Source organism: Nicotiana tomentosiformis, chromosome 4 (genome assembly GCF_000390325.3).
Source record: "Nicotiana tomentosiformis chromosome 4, ASM39032v3, whole genome shotgun sequence".
Lineage (NCBI taxonomy): Eukaryota > Viridiplantae > Streptophyta > Magnoliopsida > Solanales > Solanaceae > Nicotiana > Nicotiana tomentosiformis.
In genome coordinates, this window is record NC_090815.1 from 32,428,590 (window position 1) to 32,453,673 (window position 25,084).

The 25,084-nt window shown below is 37.4% G+C and overlaps 2 protein-coding genes across 2 annotated transcripts; one reads left to right on the plus strand and one right to left on the minus strand.

Annotated features, from left to right (window-relative positions):
- Positions 1-12,365: 12,365 nt before the first annotated feature.
- On the minus strand, positions 12,366-12,905 carry LOC138909467 (uncharacterized). The gene is made up of 2 exons (XM_070200665.1): positions 12,818-12,905; positions 12,366-12,706 (listed from the first exon to the last, which is right to left on the minus strand). Exons 1-2 carry the CDS (start codon positions 12,903-12,905, stop codon positions 12,366-12,368), a joined length of 429 nt encoding a protein of 142 aa, XP_070056766.1.
- A 5,953-nt stretch (positions 12,906-18,858) lies between these two features.
- LOC138909468 (histone chaperone ASF1-like) lies at positions 18,859-19,413 on the plus strand. The gene is made up of 2 exons (XM_070200666.1): positions 18,859-19,075; positions 19,136-19,413. Exons 1-2 carry the CDS (start codon positions 18,859-18,861, stop codon positions 19,411-19,413), a joined length of 495 nt encoding a protein of 164 aa, XP_070056767.1.
- Positions 19,414-25,084: the final 5,671 nt, after the last annotated feature.

Sequence of the window (25,084 nt, forward strand, 5' to 3'; positions counted from 1 at the left end):
AAGTATGAAGGTTTGAAGGTAGAATGAAGATCCGGGTAGAAACATAAGAACAATTATGAAGATTTGAAAATCAAAGGCTAAAAGATAAAGATTTGAAAGAGTTGATAGCCGCTAAAGAATTCGAAGGTAAAATATAGGATCGGAAAGTGTAAGAAGAACATAAGGTCGATGTTTTTATAGGAGAAAATGTAATCAATACGTGACGTTTCACATTCGAAGGTGACCAACCGATGATTGACACGTGTCTGAAGTCAGAGTGAAGCGACTGATGGGACGTTTCGGCTTATCCACCATCTCGGTTGTAACGTACGAAAGGAACCGGGGTTCATCTATCGTTTCCCATCATTTCAGCGAACCTACACTCTAAGAAACGAGGGTACTATCTGTATACGGGTGAACTCAGGGTTAGCACACACCCCGAGTTCCTAGCGAGTCAAACGAGGTAGGAAGTATGAATTTATGGGATAGAGACCGAATCTGATAACTCCTTGAGATGAGTCCGGAATGGGGTGCTCGCCACCGGGCCTAACAAGACAACGCCCTCCCCCGACCCTGACCCCGGAACGAGCTCCAAGACCTCATAAAGCACTGCAAACAGTTGCACACGACTAATAGAGGACTGTGATATCCACACCCAACTAGATATCATGGCGCGGATCTCGTCCGATGTCGATAGTGTATCAGTAATTGATGTACAAGGAGGATTTTTACCTTTTTTAGAATTGTACTAGGTGTAAAACTCCCCAACTATATAAAGAGGAAGTTTTTTATTCAATAGTCACATTGTAACACGCATGTCAAGGCAATACAAACTTATTTCTCTGCTTTCTAGCTATGGAAAGGTTCTTATTTTAATCATAATTCTCCATACATATTTGGCTTCGAATCGAGGGTCCGGTCGATGGCAAAACTACCATTAAGCTTAAACCCGAGCCCAGATTCAACGTCACGATCGGTTTGGTTATTTATTTTATCTTCAATTCGTTTATCTGATATTCTTGATTACTTGTGTTGAATCAATCCACTTATCCTTAAAATCGCATGCAAATTTAATTGTTATTCGTTTTAAGGGTAAACAGATCACAAAAGAAGAAACTAATGGAGTGCCAACCACTTATATTTGTATATACTACTACTATACTCTCTCATCAGCAGCGTGTAGAACCAGTTTTGATTTTTAATTTGAATGAGCACCACATTATTGGAATATAAATGTGATAAACCAAAAATATGGCAGATAGCCTAACAAAAAATGAATATTGATGGTTACCATTAACAAATACACGAAACGAATGAAAAGAAAATAAAAAAGGCCGGCGGATAAAAATTGATTGGAGTTGCACTAGATAAAGATGCAAATGCAATCAGCTCTCATATTTCCGGTCCCTACCAAAACAGATACTTAAACATCACATGACTAAACAAGTTGAGATTGCTTCAAGAACAAGAATTGATATATTCGAGGATTGTAATGAGAGGGATATGATTACTTCACCCTTAATAGAGTTATTCGGTTTAAGCTTTCGAAATAACAAAATTTTTAGTAGAGAATACTTTCTTTTTAATGGATCTTAATTATGCAACGCAAATTCAAATTAATGGAAGCTCAAAGCCTTCAATGCGGGTACAAACCAGACATTGGATGGAAAATAAAAATGAATTAATACATTTCTTATTTACTACAAACATAAACGTTTACGATATCGAGAAGCCAGCATATGTTTTTCTTTTCTTCCACATATTGATAAGTATATTTAAGAACTTCATTTAAAGAATATGTATCAAACTCATTGGATTATTGTTCATGATGTCCACTGATTATGATGCCAAATTATCAACACCGTCCAAGTCTGAAGATGGCAAAATTTTGTTGGATGGTTACTGGCTAGACAATATTGACGAATATAATTTTAGAAAATGGGACACATCTACATGTCAAAGTCATTTTAGCAGGTACTATGTTCGATGTTCATTTCTGACTTTATTTAGTGCTGACTAAATTAATATAGTGCTTTAGATCGAGCGGAAGGGATTCATACCGACCCTCTTCACTAAAATATTACATTATGTTAGAATTATGCACACAAAAGAATGCTTTCCTTTTATTGGGTCTTAATTATGCAACGCAAATTCAAATTAATAAAAGCTCTCAACCTTCAATGCGGGTACAAACCAGACATTGGATGAAAAATAAAAAAGAATTAATACATTTCTTATTTACTACAAACATAAACGTTTATAATATCGAGAAGCTAGCATATGTTTTTCTTTTCTTTCACATATTGATAAGGATATTTAAGAACTTCATTTAAAGAATATGTGTCAAACTCATTGGATTATTGCTCATTATGTCCACTGATTACGATGCCAAATTATCAACACCGTCCAAGGTCTGAAGATGGCAAAGTTTGGTTGGATGGTCACTGGCTGGACAATATTGACGAATATATAATTTTAAAAAATGGGACACATCTGCACGTAAAAGTCTTTTTAGCAGGTACTATGTTCGATGTTCATTTATGACTTTGATTTAGTGCAGACTAAATTAATATAGTGCTTTAGATAGAGCGGAAGGGTTCATTCTTGCTCTCTTCGTCTGAAAATTATATTATATTAGAATTATGCACTATTTATACACTAAAGGGGTGAATAGTATATCGATTCATTAAAATTTCTATTCAGAATTTTTTCATTATCCTCAAAACCTAGTTCTAAAAAGATTTTTGTTGCTCCAAAACAATAACAAGTGCGGAAAATAAAGAGGACATAAATTTTACGTAGCGAACTTCTTTGCTCAAGAGAGTAAAAATCACGACTCAACTCTAAGATTTTCTCATAAACTTCACAACAAAAAACGAGCAGATTCAAGTTACAGAACTCTTTTATAACCTAAGAAACTAAATCTAGTCACTCAACAGGCTACAACCAAATTGTTTGTAGCTACTCGCACAAAACTAATTTCTTAGTCTAGAAAAAAAAATTGTCATTCAAGAACTCTTACAAATAGCTTTGAGTACAAGAAAAACAAGACTACAACTCAAAACTCCTACTATAAGATCAAGACGAAACGAACGAAACTTGAATTTCTAAAATTGGGTTCTTCACGTTGCCTTGCTCTTGGTTCTCACAAAGTTGTTGCTCACAAGAAAGATTTCTCAAATATGTATGCAGGTGCACAACCCTGCCAAAATAAGCTCGTACCATAGATATACTAGACGACTAGGAGTGAAAGAGTAATCACCAAATCTCATAACCCTAACAAATAAAGGAAGTAAAAGATTCCCTTCGATCTTCCAAGGAAGTAAAATTTACTTCCGTACGTACTTCCTTAATTATTGGCCCAATGTCAACCCATAGAACCTGCTAAGATTTCCTGTATTATCGCGTGGCTGCCCGGTCATCATAGTATACATAGGCGATGCACGAAGTAAATCTCATTCTAGGTAGGACACTGAGTTGTATAGGAACCACCAATAGATCTAAGGTCTAAGATAAGTTTGTTGATCACCAAAATCAAATTTTCAACACACTTTGCACATAAAATAAGAACAAAAAGTTATATAAATATATATTAGATGTTGAATCTACTTAACTTTATCGTGTATATATTATTTAATTTTTTGAAAGTTTGCGGGCATGAAAGTCCTATCTGGTCACTTGTTATAAGTTATGGTACTACTAATATTTTTTCTTGTCTGTCCAAAGCATTGTCTTCCTACTTCTAACTTCTAAGCTGACTAATAGAATTAGTTAGTTATTTAATAAGAAAAATTCTAGCTTAGAAACTGTTTATCTTTTGACAAAATATGCTCTGGCTTTAACTTCAAAAGCTACACAATTTCTTTGAGATTTTTACAAAAGTTTGCACTTCAAACGCTTCTACAACAAATTTAATTTAGAGGCTACCAGAAGGCAGCAAAACTTTTCAATTGATCACCAATTTTTGCAATTCTATGTTTCAAAATGGTTTAAATTATGCGATATAAACTTTTTGCCCTTTTTATTCCCGCTTATTACAGTTCTCAAAACTCCATAAATATAAACCTAATGAGACATTAAAAATTTGGGGATCACAACCGAAAGATGGAGAAGTTGATGGTGCCACCATGAGCAAATGGTCGAAAGGGTTGAGAATAGGCCTTCTGTTGAGAATTCGGGTTTTGATAATTAACAAATGTGTCCAGTGAACGTGTGCTAAGAACCAGGTCCTCAAGCTATTGAACGCGTGCTAAGAATCAAGTCCGCAAGGTAGCTGCTTAAGATTCTTGCAAGGTACTAACTATTACACAAATATTTTATAGCCTGATATTGCCGGAAAAGGACTCTTGATGCGATAAAGACTGTTGCCCAAGAATATCTGCCGACATAAGTGATAGACAAGAGTCACAAGATTTGTGGAATCCTTGGAACTTTAGGATTGCTGTCAAACAAGAAGTTGATTGTGTGTAGGACTTCCAAATTTCTCGGAGTACTGGGAAGTTAAATACTTTTCCTATGGACTGAGAAGACCATCCTTTTGCACATCAACTAAAGAACGACATACAGCATTTCTAGTTCAACACTCAAATTGTTCATCAGTATGTACTGAAAGTCAGTATTTTTCTTGAGTATGTTAGTTCATGTGCATTAAGAAATTGAGTTATAATCAAGATGTCATTCAAAACTTGTTAGTTAGAGTAATTGTTTGGGTGTGCAAGTTAGAGTAACTTGTAATTCATTTAAGTAGTTGAAGTTGGAGAAGTGTGTGGGTATTAGTTTATAGGTCTAGCAATCAGTACATTTGGCTCAATTGTTCTAGTAAAATTGAAGGTAAAATCCTACGTGGTAGGTTATAATTTTTTCACCTTTGAGCGGGGTGATTTTTCACGTAAAAATTATTGGTCTTATTTTTACTGTTTATTTCATTTACGCATAAGGAGTAAGGCAAAGAATCAAATTTTTTATTACTTTAGGAAGGCACTCAAATTAACAATTGGTACCAGAGCAGGTTCTCTCAAACGTGGTTAATATCTAGAGAGATCGTGGAAGGAAATGATTGCTCCGCCTGGAATTAACGATTAACAGTCAACTACTAGATCATCCCAATTCAGCAGAAAATACTACAGTTGGTGGAAGGCAAGAATGAAGGATTTTCCAATAGCTGAGGACTATGAACTATGGACAATAGTGAATCGAGGACCACTAACTTTCACCAAATAAAATGGACAAAATAAAACTGTTCCCAAAGACCCCTCTGAATTTGTAGCAGTAGATTTCAGGATGATGTAAAATAATGCAAAGGCCAAGAAGATCATCATCCGTGGACTTAGTCCAGATGAGTACAACAGAATATCTGTATGCTCCAATAGAAAGGAGATCTGGGATGCACTTCAAACTTCTCAAGAAGGATAAATCAAGTGAAGAGATCAAAGATCGAGTTGCTCATGAGAAACTATGAGCTCTTCTCTATGAAGGAGTATGAACCTATTCAAGAGATGATGACTAGGTTCACTATAATAACAAATGAACTGAAGTCACTGGAAAAAGGTATTTATTGCTGAAGAACTGGTCAGCAAGGTTCTAAGGATTCTCCCTGCTTCATGGGAATCAAAAGTCACAGTCATTCAGGAAGCCAAGGAGTTGGATAAGATTTCACTGGACGAGTTAATTGGAAACTTAAAATCGCATGAGATGAGAAAGCTGGAACTACACAAATGGGAACCAAAGAGGGATAACGCCTTGGTTCTTAAGTCATCCAAAGAATATGATCATGAAAATGATGAATTGGACCTAGCAACATTAGCTAAGTTCAAAACATTCATGAAGCATTCCAAGAATGCATCTAACAAAGAATACAATGGCAAACCTAAGCAGATTAACAAGTCTTCATACAATGGGTGTTATAAGTGCAACAAACTTGACCATATGGTCAAATACTGCCCAATATGAGAAATTGAGTGGAAGAAAGAAAGAGTTGAAATGAGACAAGGGAACAGATGAAAGATCGAGGCCTAAACAAATGTAAAATCCTAGGCAAAGGGTTCACTGAGGCCATGAAACAAGCCTTTCTAGTAGCATATGAAGACAGTGAAAGTGATAAAGAGGAGGACAAGGCTATTAGTATTTATCATGTGATCGATTCACACGAGGTTGTTGAAGTTGAACCCCCTGTATAGCTAGGAATGCACATTGAAAGACCCCCTCATTTTGACAGACACCACTATGATAAATGAAAGATGCGTATGGAAGTGTTCCTTCAGGCTACTGATTTTGATCTATGGATAATTATCAATCATGAACCAATTACACCCACCAAGGTAGATAGTGATGAAAATAAGAGCATCAAGAAAGAGGAGGAATATGATGTTGAGGATCATCAGATGATCGAGGAAAATGCTAAGGCAAAGGATATACTCTATAGAAGTCCACCAAAGAGTGTTCTCTACAAGGTATTCTTTTGTATCTCTGCTCATGATATATGGAGGACTTTAGAGGCAGATTTTGGAAATGAAAATATTGAAACATGCCCTAATGGAAATTGAAGAAAGCCAAACAGAAGAGAAAGTGATAGGAATGATGTCTACGAGCGACTCATAGGCTGAAGATAAAGCAAATCAGGTAAGTAACTCTAACTTGATAAACAATATCAATGGTATGTCTAAAAAATAATTAATGGCCATAATAGTTACCATGATGAGCGAAATGGATAGGATAAGCGCTGGAAATAATCAGTTAGTAAGCAACCTTTCGTGTGTTAAGCTTGATCTCAAAAGGCTTGAATCTAATAAAGCTGATCTTGAAGTACATGTAAGAAATCTTAAGGACCAAGTCCTTGAGCTCAGCAAATGATAAGGGAATAATGAGTGATCTACAAAATAATCTTGAAAAAGCACTGAAAGAGCTCAAAAATAGTTTGTGTGATACTGACTGTAGGAATAAAGTACTGCAAGAGAACCTTGAAATGGAAAAGTATAAACTATCTAGGCTAGGAAAGTGGCATAGATCCTCTGATGCACTAAATTGGTTGAATGAAAATTGCAGTAAATCAGCAATTGGATATAAGAAACATGTACCTAGGTTTGATCCTAAGTATGTAGGAATTTCTGATAATAAGATGTGCACTCACTGTGGGAAGGTGGGACACTTCAAAGATACATGCCCTACCTTAATTCATGCTCAGTTCAAAAATACATTTGGGTTACTTAAATATGTGGAGAAGGAAGAAAAACCCACAATCAATCCCCATGTTCAAACTACATGGATTTAGGTCAGTAAGAAAAGGACAGTTAACACTCTCCCCTTCTAGGCAAGAAGAGATTTGATTTCTCATTTCTCAAACAAAAAGGGACCCAAGCTTGTCTGGGTTCCCAAAGCTAACTTGTGATTTTTGCAGGCTAAAGTGAGAGGAAGCAATCAAGACTGGTATCTAGATAGTAGATGCTCAAGACATATGACTGGTGAAAAAGAATTCCTCTCACTGACAGCCTTCTAAGAAGGGAGTGTGTCATTTGGAAATGGGAAGAAAGGGCAAATAACAAGTATTGGTAAAGTTGGTAAGTCACTCTCTCATGCTATAGAAGATGTGTACTATGTAGTGGTACTTAAGCATAATCTTCTCAGCATTTCTCAAATGTGTGACAAAGGTAATGAGGTAAAGTTTAATTCCACAATCTATATTGTCACTAAGCTGAATACTGATGAAATTATTCTGAAAGGCAAGAGACATAACAATGTCTACAAGATGTCTATTATGTCTCTTCCTCAAAGTGAGCATACATGTTTAAGTGCAGTAGAAGATGATCCACTATTATCGCATAGAAGACTAGGACATGCCAGTCTGTCTCAACTTAACAAATTGGCAGCAAAGGACCTGGTCCTTGGGCTACCAAAAGTTGAGTTCACATCAGAAAAAGTTTGTGATGTCTGTGTTAGAGGTAAATATATAAGGTCACCCCTTAAATCTAAAAAAGTTGTCAGTACTTCTAAACCCCTGTAACGTCTTCACATGAACCTATGTGGACCAAAGAGAGTTAAGGGAAGGGGAGGAAAAACGTATGTGTTTGTGATTGTTGATGACTTCTCTAGGTACACATGGACCTTATTTCTAGCATCTCAAGATGAAACTTTTGATGTATTTCGTGTGTTTGTCAGAATAATTCAACAGAAACTAGGGAGTGTTGTATCAAGTATAAGAACAGGCCATGGGACTGAGTTTGAAAACTCTAAATTTCTTGAATTCTGTAGAATTCATGGTATTAATCATAACTTCTCCACACCCAAAACTCCACAACAAAATGGTGTTGTGAAAAGAAAGAATAGATCTCTAGAAGATTGGGAAGACTATGTTGATTGCAGTAGAATGCCTAAAAGCTTTTGGACTGAGGAAGTCAATACTGCTTCCTACCTGTTAAATAGGTGCATGGTCAAACCTATTCTTAAGAAGACTACCTATGAGTTACTTCGAGGAAGAAAGCCCTGCATCACTCACCTAAGACTTTTTGGGTGTAAATGTTTTGTGCACAATAATGGAAAAGAAGCTTTAGGTAAGTTTGATGATAGAAGTGATGAGCGAGTTTTCCTGGGTTACTCACCACATAGTAAAGCATACAAAGTATTTAATAAAAGAACTATGTATGTTAACAACATGGATGAGAAAGGTTTGCAGGATGATGACTATGATATAGGGCTCATTGATGAAGGAACTTCTAGAGAATCTGAATAACACCTAAAAGGAGCATTAGGTAATCATGAGGGAGATGAAAGTGATCAGGAAGAACAGGAAGAAAATGGAACTACACTGACTGATACTCAGACAGGTGAAGCTGCACCCATTGGCACTGGTCTTTTGGGTCAATTCGCTCTGGAACCATCTCAGGGTAAACAAGTTAGGCCTTAGAGACATCAAAGCTCACATCCCCTTAAGAATATCATCTCTTATCCAAATGCAGGAGTACAAACCAGGTTATCTCTAAGAAACATGTGTGCACTCATTGCATTTATCTCATAGATTGAACCTAAAAACACAAAGTAAGCCCTAAAGGACCCAGATTGGATAATGGCCATGCAAGAGGAGCTGAATATATTTTAGAGGAGCATGGTCTAACATCTGGTGCAAATACCCAAAAATAGAATTGTTACAGGTACCAAATGTGTGTTCAAGAACAAGTGATGAGCGCTAAACACAACATGAAAATGAATGCTCACTAGCCATAAATTGTATAGTATAATTATCGTCTCTGCATGGATTAGATTTAAACAATGTTCAAGTAATTTCTGGCTTAATTACTATTAGGATAATTATCACTTTGGTCGGAATGATTATGAACTAAGACTAACTATTAAAACTAAAGCAATTAACAATTGATCGCGAAGAACTAGAGATTAGCATAATTGGTTCCTTATTAGTGTGAGAAATAAGGGTCATCACATGATAAGTGCAAGATTGTTATCCTGGAATTGACACTCTTTAATTTCACTATTAATGTTTTATTGATTCTCTTGAATTCAAAAGGTTATTATCCTATTATTATGACTTAGGTTCCTCTCTCTATTAAACCTAAACTGTTCAAATAAGTTAATATGAAGTGCGGTGAAACATACAACAATCTATTGGTAAGAATGGTCTAAGAGAAACTTATCTCGAATATTTCTCAATCTTAATTCAAAAGGTAGATCACAAAGCTTTTTTGATTACTTTAAAGAAGTACCACAATGAATTAAGGCATGTGTTGCAACCATCTTCAGTATTACTCTCCTCTTCCAATTAAACACAATAATGAATAATATCATAATAGAGTTAAAGGTCTTCCAACAAATTCAAGCAATAAAACAATAATCAAATCCATAGATAAAAATCAAGTCACAAAATCATTTCAAACCCTAATAGAAACTACTCCAAAGGTATGGAGGAAGTCATCACAAATAGAGTAAAATAATAAGAAAATATCAATCCAACGTTACAATCCAAACTCCCGTATTGAATTGATGAAAAGATGATGAAATCTTGTGTCTTGAGGCCCCCAATAATTTCCAAGGTAAAAAGTTTCTTTAAAAACTTATTTTTGGTGTATTTATACCATGTAGGAATGGGTACGGACAAAACTACCCTTTCCAAGCCGAAGTAGAAAATTAATCTAATGAAAATGCACAGGCGCGGCATGCCTCGCGGCGGTCCATACACCGCGCCAGTGAGAAAGTTCACAGAGCAGGTTTTATTCCACTCTGTAGGAATTTTGCACTAACACATTGTGCCCCACGGAGTGGTAGTGTATTGTTCTTAGAGTAATCTTTTTTTCTTACTTTTTGACATCCAGACTTGTTCCTCAACCTCCGAACGTGATCCCGAGTTAATTTCTTGGGCTTTTACTGAGACTTCAAAGCATTAAATCATTCGTTTTAGCTCCACACTTGCTTTTTCACTCGAAATCACATCCTACACAACATAACACACATAATAAGTACAAAGTACTAACAATTAGGCTCAAATACAATCAAAGTATATTAATTAGAGTGTGAAATATAGTTAAAACATGAGTTCCTAGCTTATCATCAACACCCCACATTTAAACCATTGCTCGTCCCCGAGCAATCAACCTACATTTCACATAGAGACGATCTTTTCAAGTAACTCTCCTAACTCGTCTTGCCAAGAATAATTAAAGCAGACTAAGAACCATACCATAACATCCTTGCCTCAAGACTCGACTCAAAAGAACCAATATTTTTCACAACCTGCTCACTTACTCTAACACAAAGGCCAAAGGTAGTACATTTCTTTTGCAAATTATGTTCCTTCACACCAAATATTGAGAGTAGTTCCACACACAATAAAATTCAAGAACAAGTAGGAACTCAAGATAGAAAGAATTCACTCACTCTCAGAATTAAAATTCATGTGCCACAGAAGACGCACCATAGGCTTGCCCGTAGAGTAATACTCTACTAATTGAGCTCATTCTATCAAAGATCAAGTGGGACTTTATTTTGGTTATAATGTAGGCTGCGGGACTGGTAGGATACATTTGGATATAGTGACTACACCTCTCTGAGCACTTTAATACATATACACTAACAATCCAAACCCCACACTAATGTTGAACCAAACCCCAACCTTCACAACCTAATAGCACCAAGCTCCCAATTCCTCTAAGAACTAACATGATGAAAACATACCACTAGCAAGGGATTAATTTGTTTCTAATACATACCCCAAACTTGTTTTTTTCAAGGTTATTTGTTTTTCAACAAATTCACTTCTCTTTTTCTTTCGTTCAATTCCTTACATGTGGCTCTCAATAATTTTCAAATAGTACGCCTTTCTCATTTTTTTGCAATTCCACTCAAAACCCAACAATACCTCCACTTAGCTTTTAACGAGCTCATAACAATTCAAGTGGTCTAGAGAGGTGAAAAGTTAAAACAGATAGTCAATTCAAATAAAGGGGTCAGGCTTTTAGTGTGGTTGCCAACGAAATAGGATTACAGGCTCAACAATATTAACTAAGATACATCATAATTAGGTGGGTCACATGCATATATCTGGCACAACAAAGAAACACATTTATCACTTCCTAGACTTAACAAGACAGTTATTTCTCTTTGCAAATACACAGGACAAGTTCTAGACATCAACTGACATGCACAGAATATCACAAAGACCTCACACACACATGGCACATAACTCGCTTAGGATCGAATCTATCCCGACTCTCTAATCAAAGCAGTTAAGTAAAGTCAAAATCAAGCAATTTTAGGCTCTTATACAAGAGTCAAGAACTGAGCCTAGGCGTCACAACTAAGGCACTCACCACTATCAAGGTGTTGCAAAGTTAAGAATGGTTATATCCAATTAACACCATAGCACAGGACTTCTCTATTCCTAACAAAAAGAGAGCTAATTATACCCAGTTCAAGTAAAACCCTTTGGAAAAGAATCGCGGCACAAAGAAAAACCAAGAGAAAGTTGTTACACTACCTAAGGAAAAAAACAAAAATAAACGGCTAAAATTATTTTTCTTCGACTTTAATCCCTCAAGAAGACAGTCGAGGAAATCCATCATCGGAAAAGTCAAAACAAATTCAAATAATACTAACGAGAACAAACACACATATACATATTTACATCCTCCACCCCAAACTTTAAATTGTGGCATGTCCTCATGACACATAAATACAAAGCAAGAGGTGAAGGAGACTTCCTTGAATAATCTAGTCTGGTCCTGAATTAAAGTCGAGATCCACTTTGCACGCCCGACCCAGTGCACACATCCATGTTAAAAGTTTCTTTTCTGCCTTCATCGGGTACACCCCACACTTATTAGGCTTACTCTCTCCAGCTCGCTCCTTTAGGGCCTTTGCCTTGAATTCAGAGTGCAGTCGACTAGTATCTAGGTGCCCCTATTGCTTTCTTCATCTTGAACACCACACTTTATTTCCCCACTCTTAGCATGAGGTGACTTTACTGAATATCCAAAATAGTCTCTACCAGTAGCCAAGAAAGGTCTCCCTAAAATTAGAGGGACCTCCTTATTCTCTTTCATGTTCGCTACGATGAAGTCCACAAGGAACACAAATTTATCCACCCGAACTAGCACATCTTCCACTATTCCTTCAGGTATTATCGTCATCTGATCTGCTATCTGTAAAGACACAAGTACAAATTTGGTTGGCCTAATCTCCCTCTCGAGCTTCCTGAAAATAGACATAGGCATAAGACTAGTAGAAGCACCTGAATCACACAAAGATTTCTCAAACTTAGTACTTTCTAACGATCAAGGTATAGTAAAACTCCATGGATCTCCACACATTTGAGGGCGCTTATTTTACATAATAGCACTACAATTCTCTGTGAGCTTGACTACCGATGTCTCTTCCAGCTTTCGCTTGTTGGACAATATCTCCTTGACGAACTTGGAATATGCTGGCATCTATGAGAGAACCTCTGTGAAATGTAGATTAACATGCATCTGCTTGAGCACTTCTAGAAAATGCTCAAATTATTTGTCCAGCTTCTCTCTTCTTTTCTTCTGTGGAAAAGGTAAAGCAGGCATGTATTTACTTTCCTCGATCTCCTCATTCATTGAATTCCCATCCTTCTTCTTTTTCAAAGCTCCAGTCCTTCCCTTCTTCTTCAGACCATCATCTGGATCTACCCTGACTTCACCTTCTTGATTGTAGTTATTTTTCTGCTCCTCCACAATCTCCACTTGTCTTTCCATCAGCTCACTCTTTTGTTTTGCTATGGGTTCCTTCAATACATGCCCACTTCTCAAGGATTAGACATTTATCGTTTCTTTAGGATTCCTTTTAGTATCGGCCAGGAGAGTTCCTGGAACCCTCTCAAATAATAGATTATCAAGTTGCCCCACCTGTCTTTCTATGTTTTGAATGGCTATGCCCTGTTCTCGGATATCTGTGCCATGAATTTCAAGCCTCTCATTTGTCTTAATAATAAAGGCATTCATCAAATCTTCCATGCTAGACTAATTAGACTGTAGAGGTTGGTATTACTGCCTCTATTGATTTTGAATTCCTGGAGCTCCTTGTCCATGGGGTCTCGGATTATTCTATTGCCATAAGTTCAGGCTACTACTTGGTGAACTCCAAGAAAAACCTGGGTGACTCTTCCCCATGGACTTAAAAGTTATTAGCACTTTGGTAGTTTCCAATATCAAAGCTTCCCATAGAACTTACCATTTCATCTATAGTCGAGGCCTAACACCCATGCGTTGGATGACCCATACCACATAAGTCACAAACTGATGATGGATGGCTCTGGACCTTGGCTAAGGTCAACTTTCTTATCTCTTTGGCCATGTTGTCTAGCTAGGCTGGCATTGATATGTTAGAGTCTACCTGGTGAACCCCAGCTAATTTGCTTTTATCATTACTCTCAACGAGCCATTGGTTAGCATATTTAGAGAGCTCATCAAGAATTGCAACAATCTTCTCAGGAGTTTTCTTCATTAAAGTACCTCCAACTGCAGTACTCAGAGTTCGCCATGATGAGGGTGTCAGTCCATCCCAAATTTCCTGGAGTTGCAATCACAATTCGATCTTATTATGCTGACACTTTCTCACTATCTCCTTGAATCTTTCCCAAGCTTCAAAGACCGTTTCAGTGTCACTCTGGCAGAAGTTGTGGATTTCCCTTCTGCGTTTTACTGTCTTTGCACCTGAGAAGTACATGTCAAGAAACCTTTTCATTATATATTCCCATGTCCTGATCGGCCTAGTTGGTAAGCTTTGAAGCCAGTGCTTCGCGTCATCCTTCAATGAAAAGGGGAATGCCCTTAAGTAGACTGCATCTTTTGGCACTCCATTGTACTGAAAAGTGTTCCTGATTTCCTCAAAGTCCAACAAGTGAGAGTTAGGATCTTCATTCACCCTCTAAAGACACAGTTATTCTGGATGGTTTGCAGCAAGCCTTATTTCTACTCAAAATTATTTGCTGCTAAGAGTGAAGGTTTGACACTTGACAGTCCCTAATTGTAGACTGATCTGGCATAGTAACCTAATGCTCTCCCATGACTGGAAGCCATATTTTTGAACTGGTCTTCAATCATGGGTCAATTTGGATTGAATCTTCGATCCTCATCCTCTTCGACAGTCTCATCAGCAGCTCTAAGGGTTGCTTCAGTTGCTATACATGCAGCTTGTTTGCTCTGTTGTGCTGCCTCTCTTGCAGCTAAGTCAACTCCATAATCACCATTCTTAGCCATGTGTTCTTGGGTTGAAGATTGCCCCAAGAAATTTTCGGTGAGTTCTCTCTAATTTCTCAAATGTCTTCTCCGGCTCATATGGTATCCCTTCCTTTGAATAAGATCGAGTCATACACCAAAGAACTTAACTTGTTACTTGCACATATAAGAGATAAACCAAGAAAAACAAAATAAAATTGGTTCCTGAATTAACACCAAAACTATTTTGAACACTATTGATTTTCAATCCCCGGCAACGGCGCCAAAATTTGATGATCACTAAACACAACACGAAAATGAATGCTCACTAGCCTAAGATAATATAGTATAATTATCGTCTCCACAGAGATTGAATTTAAAAAATATTCAAGTAATTTATGGCTTTATTGCTATTCAGGATGATTATCACTTTGGTCGGATTGATTATGAACTAAATCTAAAGCAATTAACAACTGATCGTGAAGAACTAAAGATTAGTAAAATTGGTTTCTTATCAATATGAGAAATAAGGGTCATGACATGATAAATACAAGATTGTTATCTTGGAATTAACACTGTTAATTTTACTATTAATGTTCTATTGATTCTCTCGAATTCAATAGGTTATTATCATAATATTCTGACTCAGGTTCCTCTTTCGATTAAACCTAAATCATTCAAATAAGCTAATATGAAGTGCGGTGAAACTTGAAAGAATCTATTGGTAAGAATGGTCAAAGAGAAACTTCTCTCAAATATTTCTCAATCTTAATTCAAAAGGTAGATCACAAAGCTCGTTCGATTACTTTATAGAAGTACCATAATGAATTAAAGCATGCGTTGGAACAATCTTCAGTATTTTTCTCCTCTTCCAACTAAACACAATAATGAATAATATCACAACTAGATTTAAAGGTCTTCCAACAAATTCAAGCAATCAAACAATAATCAAATCCATAGATAATAATCAAGTCACAAAATCATGTCAAACCCTAATAGAAACTACTCCATACTCATGGGGGAAGTCATCACAAATAGAATTAAAGAATAAGAAAATACCAATCCAACGTTACAATCCAAAATCCCATATTGAATTGATGGAAAGATGATGAAATCTTGTATCTTGAGACCTCCAATGCTCTCCAATAATTTCCATGGTAAAAAATACCTTCCAAAACGTGTTTTTGGTGTATTTATTCCATGTAGGAATGGGTCCGGATGAAATTACGCTTTCCAAGCCGAACTGGAAAATTACTCTAAGGAAACTACACAGGCATGGTGTGCCTCACGTCGCCCCATGCGCCACGCCAGTGTGAAATTTCAGAGAGCAAGTTTGTTTTCACTCTGCAGGAAATTTGCACTAGCACCTTGTGCCACGCGGCGCAGTAGCGCATTCTTCTCAGATTAATCTTTTTCTCTCACTTTTTGACATCCAGCCTTGGTCCTCTATCCCAGAACGTGATCCCGAGTTAATATTTTGGGCTTCTACTCAGACTTCAAAGCTCCAAATAATCTATTTTAGCTCCAAACTTGATTCTTCACTTGAAACCACATTCTACAAAACATAATACATATAATAAGTACAAAGTACTAACAATTAGGGTCAAATACAATCAAAGTGTAGTTATTAGAGTGCGAAATATAGTTAAAACATGAGTTCCTAGATTATCATCAACAAGCTATATGAGCAAGGAAATATTACACGGAACAAGGCTAGATTGGTGGTTTAGGGTTACAATCAAGAAGAAGGAATTGACTATGATGAGACATTTGCTCCTGTAGCAAGAATGGAAGTTATATGAATGTTAATTGCTTTTGTTTCACACATGGAATTCACTCTATATCATATGGATGTGAAGTGTGCATTCCTGAATGGTTACTTAAAAGAGGAAGTATTTGTTAAACAGCCCCCCTGGTTTTGAAAGTGAAAAGTTCCCTGACCATGTTTTCAAATTGGATAAGGCATTATATATACTGAAGCAGGCTCCAAGATCCTGGTATGAGAGGCTCTCAAAATCCTTCTTAACCTATAACTTTGTAACGGTTAAGGTGGACAACATATTATTTCTGAAGAACAAAGGAAAGAATCTTCTGATTATGCAGGTGTATGTGGATGACATTATTTTTTGGGCTACTAATGAAGCAATGTGCAAGGAATTTTCTGAAATGATGGGCAGTGAGTTTGAAATGAGTATGATGGCTGAATTAAATTTCATTTCTGGGCTGCAGATCAAACAGACACCTACTGGAACCATGATCCATCAGCAAAAATACATCAAAAAACTTTTGAAGAAATTCAACATGGATTCTTCAAAGTCAATTGATATTCCTATTGCCATTGCAACAAAGATGGACCCAGGTGAAGAAGGGAAAAGTGTGGAGCAAAAGTTGTACAGAGTAATGATTGGATCACTCTTGTATCTCACTGCAAGCAGGCCTGATATTGTGTTCAGTGTGGGTCTATGTGCAAGATTTCAGGCAAAACCTAAGGAGTCCCACTTAAAGGCAGTCAAGAGAATACTCAGATATCTTAAAGGAACTTCTGATTTGTGTCTATGGTATCCAAGAGGATATAGCTATGACTTAGTTGGTTATGTTAATGCTGACTATGCATGTTTTCATGTTGACAGCAAAAGCACTTCAGGAACAACACATTTTCTTGGTTCATGTCTGGTGTCTTGGGGAACAAAGAAGCAAAACTCAGTGGCTCTATCTACAGCTGAAGCAGAATATGTAGTAGCAGTATCTTGTTGTGCTCAATTGCTATGGATAAGGCAGCAGCTTAGGGATTATGGTATTTTTGTTGATTGTGTTCCTATTTTCTATGACAATACCAGTGCCAATATTGCTAAAAATCCTTGTCAACATAAGCTAACTAAGCACATTGATATCAAACTTCATTTTCTCAGAGATAATATTGATAAAGGGAATATCCAGATAAATTTCTGTAAAATTGAAGATCAAATTGCTGATATTTTCACTAAGGCACTGAGCAGGGACTACTTAGAAACAAACAGACTAAAACTGGGATTAATCAATGCCTCCAACTAGGTTGAACCATAATAATTGGCTAGAAAATAAGTCAATAGATGTAGATAGTTGAGGTATCAAATATTTCATTCAGTCTCATACTTGTTCTAAGTATACACACTTGCCTAAAAAGTCTAACTGATGATTGTGCCTTATGATATTAACTTATTGTGCTGGAAGCTTTATTGCAAAAATGACGAAGGAGTTGCAAAGGAGGTAGTTCTTGGACTCAAGTACGTGTCATCTTGTCTTAAATCACTGGAACTTAATAACTAAAATTACTGCCACTTTCATACTCCCTAATCATGTTAGCACCACTCCTATTTGTTATCAAAGTCAAGGATCAAGGAAGAATGCTAGTGTAATTAGACTCCAATTAATTCTAAGAGTCCAGTCGTCAAAAGTAACCGCTATTAATGTCCCGTTAGAACTCAAAATCAGTTACTCTCTCTCTCTCTCTCTCTCTCTCTATCTCTCTCTCTCTCTCTCTCTCTCTCTCTCTCTCTCTCTCTCTTCTAGTCAAATGAGGATTACTCTCTTTAAAAGCCCTCTCTTGGCACCTTCCTCAAACCTCACTATTTCTCTCAAACCTTAAGCAAGAACTAAAGCAAATTCTCTATCCTCTCTTCACCATGACCAAGTCTAGCCAAACCCCTTCAAAACCAAAATCATCATCAAAAACTGGAACAAAGTCCAAATTTGAGAAGTCCAAGCCAAAGAAAATTGCAAAATCGGCTGGTAATTCTGAACCTTCACCTGCTATCTCTCCACTTATGCCCGCTGATGTCCTTGCACCATCACACTCTGTTACTGTTACACCTGTAATTTCTACCCCTACTGCACCTACATCTCCAAAACCAACCACCCATGCACCTGTATCCGTCTTTCAAATCACCTCCAAACCTACTAAGGTCAAGGCCACTTCAAGAAAATCAGTAAATAGTGGTAAAGAAAAGGATCGTGCTACTGCTAAGGGGGAACCAAAAGTAACGGAGGCTACTGCTCAGGGGGAATCTGCACTCGTCAAGGATGCTCAGGTAAAACCTCCACCATTAAAGCTTGATGTTCTAGCTTTCACAATTGAGGTTTCCCCGTTAGAAGTTGTTGAACCCTTGAGTGATACACTGAATGTAGGAGTACTAATGTAAAAAATTAAGTAGTAACTCAGGACATGAATTTAGAAATAGTTGCAGACTTACATGTGGTTGAGGGGGGAAATGAGAAAGCAACAGGGGACAAAAATAGTTCTAATGGTAGTTCTTACAGTTGGACTGATAATGATGAGGATGAGGAAACTCATAGGGAGGGAGAAGGAGAAGCAAATAAAGAGGGAGAAAAGGTGCAGGAGAAAACTCAAAGTTGTGAAGAAAAGAAAAGTGAGAATGAGGGTGAAGGAAAATAAGGTGAGGTAGAAGAACAACTAGGTGAGAAAGTGGGAGATTCAAAAGAAAAAGAAAAGGGAAGTGAGGAAGTAAAAGGCTCTGAGAGTGAGGGTAATGAATATGCAAAAGAAAGTGAAGGTAAGGGTACTGCATCTGAAAGTGAGGAAGACAATACTAGTGAGGAATCTAAAGGCTCTATGACTATTCAGAATACAGTCATGGCCCCTTTAGAGGAAGTTCATGAAGACGAAGGGTCTGAAGAACCTAGGCCCTCCTTAACTCCTTTCGTAGGAGATGAGGGGGGGTTGACAGTGATAAGGATAATTTGCCATTATCTGAGGTAGGGAAGAAGAACAGAAAGGCTCATGTAAAACCTACAAGACAAGTTTTACAGGCAAGAAAGGAAGTAGCTCCTCCCACTAGGACTCCTCTCACCAGGGGCTAGAGAAATGTTGTTGATGAACAAATGATCAAGGAGTTTAGGAGTACCAAGCGGACAAGAAAGCAAGTTTCTGCTGCTGAAATAGTAGTTGAGCTGGATGAGAAAGATGAACCTGGTTCTTCCCTAAATTGTAATAAACCACCAGTGAAGAAGATTGATGCTAAACCAATCAAAGCAACTGCCACCTCTCAGAAGACAAGAAAATGATAGAAGAAAATGGTTGAGTCTAGGGTAGTTGACACGTTGACTGAGTTCAAGAATAGAAAGGTGTTGAATGGGAAGATACTTGCTAACACTGATAAAAAAAGGCATGGCCCAGTTGGTAGAAAAGCTTGACTTGTAGGGATAGACACATATATTTGTTAAATCCTTTTCTCATGTATGTGTGCCTGCAGTGGTTGAGTTTTATGCAAATTTCAGTTTGATGGCAAGGTAGTAAAGATTTATGTGAGAGAGTTTGAGTTGGAGTGTGACGCTAAAGAGCTTGGGCTACTATTGAACATTCCCTTCCTGGGATTTGACAACTATTTGTAGACGTAATGGCTTGTTATTGGCAATGATGTGGACACATGCATTGTAGTCACCAGGATGTTCTCCCAGAAGTTTGAGTTGGATGCTCTCCAAAAGGTGTACAAGACTGGCATGATACAATTTCACGGACTGTTGTTCCATTTTGTGAACTCTTGCATTCTGCAGAGATCTGAGAGGAGGCATGAGGCCAGCTTGCTTGATATGGCTGTAATGGAGTAGTTCGATACTGGTAGAGCCATAAATCTTCCTAGCATGATGATCCAGCATATGGCAAGGGTTGCAGACACCTCCAAGCCCAAGGATATTATACCTTATGGCTTCATGCTAACTGAGTTATTTGACAAGCTCGCTATATTCTTGCTTGAGCTGAAGTTTGGGAATTACAATGAAGTTCTAGATGTTGTCACACTCAAGCAGTGTGTATATGTTGAGATCAAGGCTAGAGGGCCAACTGGTTCTGCTATTTTGCCTGGAAGCAGCAACGCTGGTGAACTCTCTAAAAGGTTGGAGTTGGCTTTAAAAGAAAATGCTAAACTCATGGAGGACAATAATGAGCTGGGAAAGGAAACCAGGTAGCTTAGAGAGGAGCTCAGAAGATATAGGGAGGCTCATGCTCAACAGATTGCCACTATTGTGAAAGCCTTGACCCCCTCCTCTTCTCACCCTTGATCCTGGTCCTTTACCCCTTGTCTCTCGTCGGTTTTGTTAGCTCAGTAGTGCCTTGTTCTTTTGTCCTTCTTGTCTAGATCTGAGTTTCTTGCAGGATGCTTTAGTTTATTTTGTTTTTAATGTTTTAGTTCAAGGCCTTGGGCTTAATTTGGCACTACTTAATGAAGTCTCTTATATTTTTTACCTACTTTCACTACAAAAGAAATTGAAATTAACTACGAACGTCGTCACTAATTTATCGCCAAAACGCTCGTAGCTAGCAGAATTTCTTGATAATCCGTTGTTAAATGAGATTAGAGACGAATTTTTCTGTTTATCTATAAAATTTATTCGTCGCTAAAACCTAATTGTTTAGTAGTATTCTCACATAGTTTATATCATCGGCATAATTCATTTGTCTTGATGTTTCCTATGCTTGTGTTGTAGCTTCAATGGCCGTGAATCTTGCATTTACTATTGCTTCAACTGTCTAACAGCTTATTGTATTTTTTTTTCGATGATGCCAAAAGAGAAAGACAGAGGAGGGTGATTGATGTACTTGTTCTATGATGGGAAGATGTATGTTCAAATGTGTTTGTGTTGTGTTGTTCACATTCTATTGTTGTTATCAATTGTGATGTAATGTTAGTATTTATAAATATCATTACCTGGTTCATGAGCACAAAGTTTGTCATCATAAAAAAAGGAAAATTTATTGAGAATTGGAGTTTTGATGTGGATGGTTTAGAAGATATAATCGGAGGACATGTATGGTTAGGTTCCATTTGTGTACTTGGTGGAATCTGGCATATCTTAACCAAACCTTTTGCATGGGCTTGACGCGCACTTGTATAGTCTGGAGAGGCTTACTTATCTTATAGTTTAGGGGCTTTATCCGTCTTTGGTTTCATTGCTTGTTGTTTAATCTGGTTCAATAATACCACTTATCCTAGTGAATTTTACGGACCTACTAGACCAGAAGCTTATTGGAACCAAGACAAAAAAAGTTCTTCTTGCAAAGAAGCACGTGCTTCTTTTGTTGAAATAAGGACAAATGGTTTGATTCAACATTTCCTAAGAATCAACTTAGTGAAATCCCCTAATTCGTATATCGTAAAAAGGAATGATCCGTCAGGTGTTCCTCTCTGATAATGGATCAGATTGTACCAATACCAACCCATTTTATTCCATTTATTCTTATTCCAAGGCAAAAATTCAATAATCTCTTAACCAATCTCAAGGAACTATTCATAAGTTGTTAAATAGAAATAAGGAATGTCAATCGTTGATAATTTTGTCAGCAGCCGATTGTTCTCGAATGAGGCCATTCAAGGATGTAAAATATATTAGTGTGATAAAAAAATCAATTAAAAAAGATCCCCTAATTCCAATTAGGAATTCATTGGGCCCTTTAGGAATATCCCTTCCAATTGAAAATTTTTATTCATCTTACCATTTAATAACTCATAATCATATCTTAGTAACTAACTATATGCAACTTGACAATTTAAAACAGACTTTTCAAGTAATTAAATTTAAATATTATTTAATGGATGAAAATAGAATTTTTTTAAAAACAAAGTGTGTCCAGTGAACGTGTGCCCAGGTCCTCAAGGTAGCTGCTAAACGTGTGCTAAGAACCAAGTCCTCAAGGTAGCTGCTGAAGGTTCTTACAAGGTACTAACTTTTTGTGATGACCCGATAGGTCATCTTATATTTTAGAACCTAATTCTGTACTTTGAAGCCTTAAATACCTCATTTTAGCCTCCCTTGATTTGTGTTCGCAGACCAGGTATTTTTCCGAAAAGTTTTTATGTTAAAAACTGAGAAAATATGAAATATTTGCCTTAAAATCCATTTGAGTTGACTTCGGTCAATGTTTTGAGCAAACGGACCCGGATTCATATTTTGACGGTCCCTGTGTGTCCGTATCGTGATTTGGGACTTGAGTGTATGCCCGGAATCGAATTCGAAAGTCCCTAATTTGAGTTATCGCACTTTATTGAAATTTAAAAGTTAAAGGCTTAATGACTTTGAAATATTTGACCAATGTCTGACTTTTTGGATATCGGGTCCGTATTTTAGTTTCGGAACTTGGTATAGGTCCAATACTATATTTATGACTTGTCTGTCAAATTTGGTGGGAAACGGAGTTGGTTTGACGTGATTCGGACGTCCGATTGTGAAAATAGAAGTTTCAAAATTTTCTTGAAAATTTCATTTGATTTGGTGTTCAATTCGTAGTTCTAGGTGTTATTTTGGTGATTTGATCATGCGAGCAAGTTCATATTATATTTTTAGACTTGTGTGCATCGTTGGTTTAGAGCCCCGAGGGCTCGTGAGTTTCGGATAGGCTACAGAGTGGTTTGGACTTAGAAAAACTCAGCTGGTGTTTCCGTTCTGGTGCAGGCCTCTGATCTCGCATGCGAGATCAGGCATCGCATTTGCGACCTCTGATGGGTTCGCATTTGCGAAGAGTAGCTGGGCCACCTTATGTTCGCATTTGCGAAGTGGGTCAGGAGGTACAGGATCGCAATTGCGATCAGGTGGTCGCATTTGCGAAAGGTCAGAGTTCGCATTTGCGAACAATTCAACGCTAATGCGATGAAAGTAGAGATGTGAAGGTCTTCGCATTTGCGGGGTTCGCATTTACGAACCCTAGGTCGCAAATGCGACATCTGCAACTGATCAAAATGGGACTTAGATGGGATTTTGGTTCATTCTCTCAAATTTTCAAACAAGAAACCCTTGAGGCAATTTTTCAAAGGACCTTTCTTCCCCATATCATTGGTAAGTGATTCTAAACTAGTTTCTTTCAATCTTTCACTATATTTCCTAAGATTTGAACCAAAAATCTTGTGTTTTCATGGTGAAAATTGGGGGTTTTGGGTAGAATTAGGCATTTTTGTTAAATGGGGATTTATACCTCAAATTGAGATCGGATTCCAAAATAAATTATATAACTTGTCTCGGGGGTGAATGGGTAATCGGGTTTTGGTCTAAATTTTGGGTTTGGACCGAGCGAGCCCAGGAGTTGACTTTTTCAATAATGACCTAAATCGAATCCTTTGTAATCGTGCGTATTCCTAAGGCTTAATTTGAATCATTTGGTTGGTAATTTACTAGATTCTATTGGTTCGGAGGCTTGTCTGAAAGGCAAAGTTGTGATTGGGCTTTGAGTGGACTTTTGAAGCGAGGTAAGTATCGTAGTTAACCTTGACTTGAGGGATTAAGACTCGTTTGTCTATTTGCTACATGTTTAGATGTTGGGTACAATGTATATGTGAGGTGACGAGTACATATGCATTGTTGACGGGTTAAAGCATGCGGGCGGGACTTGTTCCTTGTAATTATTGCTTACTTTTATCGTGTTATCCATGCTTAGACTAGTTATTTGTTAAATTGATCGTTGTTACCGTGTTTATAGGCTTTTGTGATAATTGAGTATTGATTCCAAAGTTGAGATTGGTATTGTGGAACCATTGTTAAAGTAAGGCTTGTTCTTGTTGATCATATCTCCCTGTTATTACTTGTTCATTGTTATGTGGTAAGGGAGAATGTTAAAGCAGGAAGGGTGATGCCGTGCCGTATTGTGAGTGCTAATACACGTAGGGTGATGTCGTGCCATATTGTGAGTGTTAAAGCACGAAGGGTGATGTCGTGCCATGTTATAAGAGTTAATACACGAAGGGTGATGTCGTGCCGTATCTATTGATTTATATTGAGAGTGAGAGTAAAAGCACGAAGGATAATGTCGTGCCGTATCTATTGATTTATATTGAGAGTGAGAGTAAAAGCACGAAGGGTGATATCGTGCAGTATCATTGTTTCATTGTGAGGTTGAGAGTAAAATCACGAGGGGTGATGCCGTACAATTTTCTTTATTGTGTTTAATTGTTTTCACTGGTTAAGGGCGTATTGACCCTTCTAATTATCGTTTCCGCTGTATTTCTCGTATCTCGCATTCCCTTTAGCATGCCCCCCTCCCAATAGTACATGTTTAGTTGTTATTTGTTATTATCTTGTACATATACTGCTATCTACACAAGTTTATTATGTGGGTGTTTTGTCATAACCTCGTCACTACTTCGTCGAGGCTAGGCTCGACACTTATGAGTATATGGGGTCGGTTGTACTCATACTACACTCTACACTTTTTGTGCAGATTTTGGTATCAGTTCTAGTTGATCGTGAGGCTTAGCATCTTGTACTTGCTTATTGAAGACTCAAGGTAGATCTGCTGGTGTTCGCAGACCTTAGAGTCCCCTTCTACATCCCCTATTTTACTGTTTCTTTTCACTCAGAATAGTTGTATTTCTTTCAGACTCTGTTTGTAGAAAATTTTGGAATCTCGTGAGTTGTGACTCCAAATCCGAATTGTATCAGATATCATG